This window comes from Pundamilia nyererei, unplaced genomic scaffold (assembly GCF_000239375.1).
Source record: "Pundamilia nyererei isolate P.nyererei 1_Seehausen unplaced genomic scaffold, PunNye1.0 scaffold00006, whole genome shotgun sequence".
Classification (NCBI taxonomy): Eukaryota; Metazoa; Chordata; class Actinopteri; order Cichliformes; family Cichlidae; genus Pundamilia; species Pundamilia nyererei.
The window spans coordinates 2288385-2296930 of record NW_005187407.1 but is presented as its reverse complement, the minus strand read 5'-3'; the positions used below and the strand labels follow the sequence as shown (position 1 = coordinate 2296930).

Genomic DNA, 8546 nt, shown 5'->3' with positions numbered 1-8546 from the left:
CAAACAAAATGCCATGCAACATTTCGTGTTTTTGCCCCTAGGGAGCGCTGTAAGACAAGTTTCTTTTCAGTGGCCTGTTTACTTTACAGTCAATTATAAATTTTGGATTTGGTAAATATACTACAGACACCCATATGAACAAATTATTAATATATTTTTTGAAAAATAAACAGCCAATGAAATTACCACAAATATATCAGTATAACCCCCCGCTCCCCCATACATGTAGCTTATGTAGATGCATTTAAAAATATACACAGTGCACCGGTCTGTAATAATTTCAGTTGGTTGTATTAAAAGTGTTAAAGTCAAAGCAGGAATACTTTACTGGAATCAGAATACCAGATTAATAAGTGATGTAAAACTACTCGTGAAGCATACCTCTTTCAGAGTGTTAACATATTATTTCATTGTTACTACATTAACATTAACTTTACTTTAGCGGCTATGAAATTTAACGGGCCTTTTTTTTTGCGTCGCTTCCCTTTTCATACATGTGGGGTTTTGTTTTGTTTTTCTTTTTGTTTGTTTGTGTGTCTGTTGAGTTACATTAGGATGAGAAGCATGTTAACTGATTTACAAAAATCTGTTTAACCTGCTCAGCACAGTCTTGTCCAGGATAACTGAACATATATTTATGCACAGCTCTCATTAGCTCCCTCCACAGCATTTCAAATGGGCTGATGTATGGTCATTGACTGTGCCAACACCTTGATTGACTCTTTTGCTATACAGAGTTCATTATCACTTAACAACTGTAAGGTGCCAATGTCCAGTGGCTGCAAAACAAGCTCAAATAACCAGCTCTCCACCTCCATGCTTGACAGTTGGTATGAGTTGTGTGTGTTCATAGGCTGTGTTTGGTTTTCTCCAAACATGTGAACTGTGTACTATGGCCAAACATCTCCACTTTGATCTCATCTGTACAAAGGACATTCCAGAGGTTTTATGGTTTATTCAGATGCAACCTTAGATGTGCTTCCACTTTCTTTTTAGCGAGAAGAGGCTTTCTCCTGTCAAACCTACCAAATGAGTCATACATGTTCAATCTTTTTCAAAATGTGCTGTCATGAACTTGAACATGCTAACTGAGACCTGCGGAGTCTGAAATGTACGTTTGTTGTTGTTTTTGTTTTGTTGCCGTTTCACTGAGCACTGTACAGTCCCACGTGATGTGAATTTGGTTGGATGTCCACTCTTTTGAACATTTACACCTGTCTTTTTTCACTTGTGAATAATCTTTTTTACTGTAGAAGAAGGGACATTTTTGGAAAATGACCTTAAGATTCTTCCTAGAGTGATGGGCAGCTGCAATTTCTACTCGAAGATCATTGCTGATGGCTTTCTTCTTGGGCACTGTGTAAACACACCTGAATGCTTCAGACCAGCAAACTGCCAAAACCTGCTGTTATAGGGGTCCTCACACTTGCTGATGACAGATTATTCAAGTTCATTCGATTAGCAGCTCCTTGCTGCTACTTACCCTAATAATTCCTTTTTTATACTCCATTTCTGCCTTTTGACCAAATCTTTTTTTTACATAAATAATGACACTATCTGATATGCCATGTTTAGTAATTAATCTGAACTTTTATTTTCCTTATTTTAAGACCTGCCCAGGATTAAATGTTTTATTTTAATTTATGTAATGTATAAAGAACTGAATCAAGGTCTGCTTTCTTCCTCCTATAACCTTGAATGAATGCATTCCTGACAGTATGTTCACAACTGCTAAAAGTGGATTTCAAAGATTTATTCAATTTATATGCGATTTCCAAAAGCTAAGAATTCACTGATTATTTCACATTTCTGATAATCGTGATCAAACAATAAACACACAACCAAATATTTTATTTTTTTTTATTCAAAAAAGCAAAACAAAAACAAAATAATCATGCAAGATAAAACTACAACTCTCATTATTTCCTGTTCATGTGTGTGTATGCGTACCTGTGAATTAATGAGAAAATCATATCAAGAGAGACACCAGGAACTGTAAACAAATGATCTATTCATTTTCCTCAAGTGTGTAAAGAGAAACATTTGGTCCTTTAATCAGGCACCGTTTGCATTTGTAAAGAGGAACTAGAGGAAATGTTAGTTTGGTAAGAGCGTCTTTACATTTACCATCCTCAAGTAACCTTTTGCCATTTTAAGCTACAATTAATATACACATTTATCTACATTTCCCTATACAATTACATTATATTCAGATGGATCTTCTATACAAAGAATCTGCTATGCATTCTATATGTCCTTTATATTGAATTAGTTCAAATGTAAAGCTAAGCATTAAACTAAAAGGCTCTGATGTAAAATCTGTTAGATCTCTATCTAAATCAAAGAAGTGTACACATAAAATTGTACTTTCTACGCCAAACTGAATTCAGAAAAATCCACCATAATGTTTCTAGAAAAATATGAAAATTTAACATCCAACCTATCATTTAACTCTTTTTTTCCAGGCAATTATTTTTCAGTCTGAAGGCGCCACCTTACAGTCACCACATTATTACTGTCTTTATATTGAAACAGCACCATGTTTTGTTGGTTGCTGTTAAGCTATAGAGAAATTTGGATTACAGACTCCTTTTTTGGTTTAAAAAAATCTACTGACTTAAAGTTCGAATCTGCAGCTGAGCAGATTTAAAGAGAGAAAACACGAGTTAGTAGTTTTGGTATGTCACTATTTATGATTATAGTCATTGAGGTGATAGTTATAGTGAGAAAGAGAGAGAGCTTTGTTTGCCTGACAGCACATACTGCTTTGGATAGTTAAGGGATAAAAGACTTTTTGTAAATATATCATTCATTCAGCTGATATCTGTACAATGATCATAAAAAATAAAGTCACAAATGACTGTACAGAAGTTGTAGTAGCACTTTTTCCTCCATATAGGCTGAAAAATGTTGGCCATTTAGTCCATGTGCATGAAGTCTCCTGATAGATTTTTACTACCACTTAACAACATTTCTCATAAACATAACCAATGAAAAACAATTAAAGCCAGAAAATGTGTGCAAGTGGGCTGCTTTCCCGATACAGCAATACTGGCCTCTAGTGGGTAAGGTTAGTCATCACAGTTCTGGGAGAAGTTGGATAACATGCACGCCATGGACCACTGGGCTCTGTTTTCATTCTTAATAGTAAACAGCTGCCACCCTCTGGCATAACATATAGTACTGTTAGGAATAGCACAAAGCTACTAATCACTTCAAGTGTGCGGGATGTGAGAGAAGCCTCACACATTAGTGAAACTCACTTGGCTGAAATAGATTCTAGCTGTAAATCACTTTAATCATACGATCTCATCAGATGAAAACTTTAGAAGTCAAAAGGACTTTGAGAGTTGAAAATATGGTTCAAAGCAGTGCAGCAAATTTAACCCTGTCTTTACATCTTGGTCTCATTGCTGACAGGATGCTCATTTTCGTACTCATTCTCCTGGTTGATGAGCTGGTATGGCTTCTTCTCTGACTCCTCCACCACTGAGTTGCCCACCTCGGGGTCAGTATTCTGCAACTCATGGCGAGACAGATGTTCCACTATGCCTGCACCAATGGAGTCCCCAAGGACATTAGTAGTGGTGCGCAACCGGTCCCTAATGAAAGACAGGTGACAACAGGAGGTTAGACATGAAACAAAAGAGAACAAACCAAAGCAAGACAGGACAAAAGATGCTAAACTTAACAAAAAAAAGCACACCGACATGTGTTCATAAAAATACATTTAATTAGAAAATTGTAAGCGTGATTTTAGAACTGTTTCAGGCTATCCTCAGACTGAATGTACACAGCCAGTAGATGGGAGGAAGAAGGGGCTAGCGCAGGAGATAGTTGTGGATTGAATCAAATCCAGATGGATTACGTATCGTGGAATGTGAAAGGAGTGTCTCTGGAAGCTGTCCTCTTATCTTCTAATCAAGAGTGCAAGGCACAACAGATATTTCTACTACCGTAGGTCCAAATTGATTGAATTCATACCACACAGCAGCACTACATTTTATTTTCTCAAAATTAAATCCTCCCTGTTCCTCCCTCATACCAAACTATTTCCAGTTTGTACAGTGAGTGATGCAGTTTCACAGCTAAATTGTGAAAAAGCCTGGCTTAGTCTCCCTTTTTTACTGACTGCACAGAAGAACATTAGCTTTTTTTTTGTGTGTGTTTTTTTTGTAGCAATATAAAGCCAATACTTACAGGAACCAATCAACGGCAATGATCAGTGTGATGTCATCTGTGGGAAGGCCTACAGATGTTAGCACTATCACCATGGTGACCAGTCCTGCCTGAGGGATTCCAGCTGCTCCAATACTGGCTGCAGTAGCTGTGATACTAAAACAAATAAAGGCAGATGGAGCGAATTACCTGGAAATTCAATTTCTGTCCCCATATTAAGTCATTCTATGGTAATAACACTGAAGAGGGTGACTTAAATGTATTCCCTTGGCTACAATACTACTTATTTATTCCTCTCCAACTAATTGGTGGCAAAGAAACACCATGCGTAAATGCACACAAAATCTAAGGGAAATTGTGACAAAACAAATCTGATAAAAGAGTGCAGTGTACAGCACATACCTGATGGTGAGAATCTGTCCAAAGTTAAGTTGATAGTCATTGACCTGAGCGATAAAAATAGCTGCCAGGGCTTCATACAGAGCAGTGCCGTCCATGTTTATGGTGGCACCAACGGGGAGCACAAAGCGGGTCACGCGTTTGTCCACCTTGTTGTTTTCCTCCAGGCATTTGAAGGTGATAGGCAATGTGGCAGAGCTGCAAGACGACAGAAAGAGCAAGAGACGGTGGTGTAATAATTAATTTATTAATATTATTAATCTGACACAATTTATTTTGCTGATTGACATGTTAATAAAAGTTATTGCAGTTTGTTTTCAACTCATTTGGGAACAGCACAGACATTAGTGTCACACGTGTAAAATCTCTTTCCAGATCACTAAAACAACACAAAAGTGAATAATATTAAAAGGCTTTTGGATGATGCTTCTTTACCTGGATGATGTTCCTAGAGCAGTGATGAGCGCCTGCAACAGGCCACCAATGAAGACAAAGGGGTTCTTCCTGGTGATGACGAAGTAGAGAGTGGGCAGGACAAAAATGGCGTGGATGAGCAGCCCGCAAATGACTGTCACTGTATACATTCCCAGCTGGCCACCCATAGCCGAAATGTCATCCATCTCCACAATCTTACCAGCAATCAGGAACAAGATACCAATGGGGGCATACCTGAAGAAAGATGGCTGTTATGAATTTGTAAGCTAAACACGTCATTCATCCATCCAATAACCATCCTTCGTGGTTCTTACCACATTATTATGGCAACCAGCCTCATGATGGCCTCGTTCAGGCAGTCAAAGAAGTCCCTTAGTGGTTGTCCCTGTTCTCTCATGTTCCCGATGATGAGACCAAAGCATATGGAGAACACCACCAGCCCGAGTGCATTGATTCCATTTACCGATCCTGGCACAGGGATCATCTCCTCTATTTGTTGGCTGCTATTGGGTGCGACTAACGTGTCGTTTATAGTCATCGTCACATGGACTACTCGCTTGGCGTATTGTGTCTTGAACTGGAATTTAGCAAAGAAAGAAGACAGCTCTCAAACAGTAGTTTCTAAATATCTGGGCAAAGTAATAAAAAATAATTAAAAAGAAAAAAATGGCTTAGCTTAAAGATAGCGTTAAAGATTACTATGAAACTGATGTGTAATATACAACTTAAAAATGAGCATTTGGATAAGAATTCTGTGTCTGTGTGACGTCAGCAAGTTTTCACTGGAATAAGATGCCAGATGATCCTGGCATCTTAATAAATCTGGATAAATTTGTTCTAGATAAAATGTAGAGAAACAACAGCAAATGCAAGCCATCCAGTTCTGATGTACCCTAACACCAATAGTCTTTAACATTCTTTCTTAGGTTTACTTTTCCTTTAAGATGAGTGGGGTCAATCAAGACAGATGAAGGGTCAGGCCAGCTCAAATCAACATGGGACTTGTTCTCGACATATACAATTATTGCTGTGAAAGTTTCGTTTTATATATCAAATACTTTTCAAGATTCAGAAATGTCACTAATGGTCTTTTACAGTGTTTTTTTATTAGCACATGCACAAATATTAGACTTAACAGGCTTGAATTTTTTCAAGCTTCTGGTTATCAGACATTTTCTGATGCATCTACCCAAATTATAGATCTGGATTCATTTTGATGATAAGAAAGACAAGTGAAAATTTCAGGCTTTTATCTTTAACTCAAACATTTCCTCAGATTCAGTGTGCAAAGAAAATGGCCTGAAGTGGCTTGACTGACCATTTTCAAAAAATATCTTTTCTAAAGTGTTTGATTTATGACAATAAAATGTCACAGAACTCATTATATTCGAACTTTGGACAATAACATTTTTATGCAAATAAAAGAGGGTAGAATAGAAATGTTCTAACAATTTGCTTATTTGAGATGGAATGACCTATAAGGGAACACATCTGTCTGATCCTTCAGACCGCCCAGATAGAAGATGCCAGAGCAAATATAAGATCAGATGGCGGAGATGGCGGAGATGCCAGAGCAGAGGTCCCAAGGTCAGACCAGCAGACTGACCTCAGGTCCTCTGTGTAGGTTCTGCAAGACAAGATCTTTGCAGACCTCACTAAAATAGCGAGTGGAATCAACTCTAGAAAAAAAAAAGCAACCTTCACAAATGTTCACAAAATATAACAACCCACAAACACATCTCAGCGTACCTAAATTGTGTTCAAATGAGGAAGCAAAAGTCACAATAGGATAACATGTGTTGTGTGGAGATGTGTTTGAATGGCTTGCTGGATGTGCCATCACTGTCCCAAAATACTTTTTGTCTATTTTAATAACGTTTTGCAATGCACACCTTACCAAAGACTGAGATAAGTAAAGCATGTCTAATGTGTTTTTATAAGGATGCTACCAAAGGAGTTAATCGTGGAATTTAACTCCACTGTTTATTTCGGCAGCATAGGTCAGAAATGACAATGGCAATATGAAAAGGATTACTAACTGTGAGTTTGTAAACAATGCTAACTGTGCACTCAGGTACAGATGTGAGACATCTTTGTGAGATAATCAATTTTCTGTAAGTGTAGAAAAAAAACAGGAAATGTGTGGAGGAAAAATTACCTGTTTGGTGCAAGCCTCCACGAGGTTAGGTGGAAACATGTTCCTGCAAAACACAACAAAATCAGTACATTTAAAAATTAGAATGAATAAATTACAAACTACAAATGCATATTGATAAAATAAAATAAAAAACAATCAAACAATCAAAAAGGAATTGTATAGGATATTAAGACCACTGTGTGATTTTGCAGTGCATTTTGCAGCATTAAAAGATAAAACAACTTAAAAATCCTTCTCCCAGGTTGAACACCTCCATCTCAGTGACCTATATCAAAAGGGCAATTAGTAAGGGACTATGAATCCTCATTTTTGCTGATTCGGTCATTGTACTGGAGTGATCTTGTGAGAAGGCTTGTTTGGTCAGAATGCATAAAGGTATACCTGATAAGATCCAGAAAGGCATCAGCAGCGCTGACCTGCTCTATCTGCTGCTGCTTGGAGAACTCATCCTTTGATCCTTTTCCAGGGTGAATAATGAGCACCATGACAATACCGATGAAAACAGCGATGATGGTTGTAGTGGTGTAATAGACAACTGCTCTTATTCCCATTTTACCAGAAGCACGGCTGTCCAGAGCAGCAATACCTGCAAAATGACAAATCATAAACATATGAGCAGAGTTTTAAAAATAAATAAACACATTCACTGACAGCTGTACTTTTGGAAGAAGCATGGAGTGACTCATGCTGTAATAACTCCTATATACTAATGAAGAAACGGTGCCATAAAGGTTGTGTTGGGCATGATGTAAATTAGTCACCGCAGAGTTCGTGACTGTAATATTTCATTATTTCTTTATGTATATAGTAGAATAAAAAGAATGTGGTTATTTTTTAAATAGGTTGCAATAATACTACAGTGAAGTTTGTAAAGATAGAGCATGTTCCTGTTTTTATGATGGTTTCTATTAAAAGAATAATGCAGTAATCCTGCCCAGGGATTTTTATTGATGCATCACTAAAGTCTATCCCTGTGAGCATACGGTTAGCTTGGGAAATGAGGCTGTAATTATAGATCAAATGTCTCCACCTGGATTATCTGAATTACTATCTGTGACAACAAAAAGTGGCAAGAAACACAATCTGACTGACCTTTCCTGATGGAAAAACAACACCTAAAGCACACAGAGGGGAAAATTGTAATACGCAAAACTGCACATACTTTCCAAGTTGCAAATTACAATTTGGGGGATAAACTCTGCAAAAATGAATTGGCAGTTGAATTAAAAACTAGAGCTGGCGTCGTTCCGTGAACTCTCTTTATCGCTAAAAAGTTCTACATGTCCTCGCGAACATTAGTTTGCTGTGTACACACTGTGTAGAGATGTTGGTTGCAGATAAGCAGTCTAACGTCAGCTCAAGGTTTGTGTGCTGT

General features: G+C 37.5%; 1 protein-coding gene across 1 annotated transcript in view; it reads right to left on the bottom strand.

The window, feature by feature from the left end:
- Positions 1-1898: 1898 nt before the first annotated feature.
- slc1a3a (solute carrier family 1 member 3a) overlaps positions 1899-8546 on the bottom strand; it is a 12928-nt gene continuing 6280 nt past the window's right edge. Inside the window, exons 4-10 of the mRNA XM_005722056.1 lie at positions 7553-7757; positions 7172-7214; positions 5328-5590; positions 5014-5247; positions 4582-4776; positions 4201-4335; positions 1899-3602 (exon numbers count right to left, since the gene is read on the bottom strand). Of these exons, the coding sequence (XP_005722113.1) occupies positions 3395-3602; positions 4201-4335; positions 4582-4776; positions 5014-5247; positions 5328-5590; positions 7172-7214; positions 7553-7757 (1283 nt within the window). The 3' untranslated portion in view covers positions 1899-3394. The remainder of the gene's footprint in view (positions 3603-4200; positions 4336-4581; positions 4777-5013; positions 5248-5327; positions 5591-7171; positions 7215-7552; positions 7758-8546) is intronic.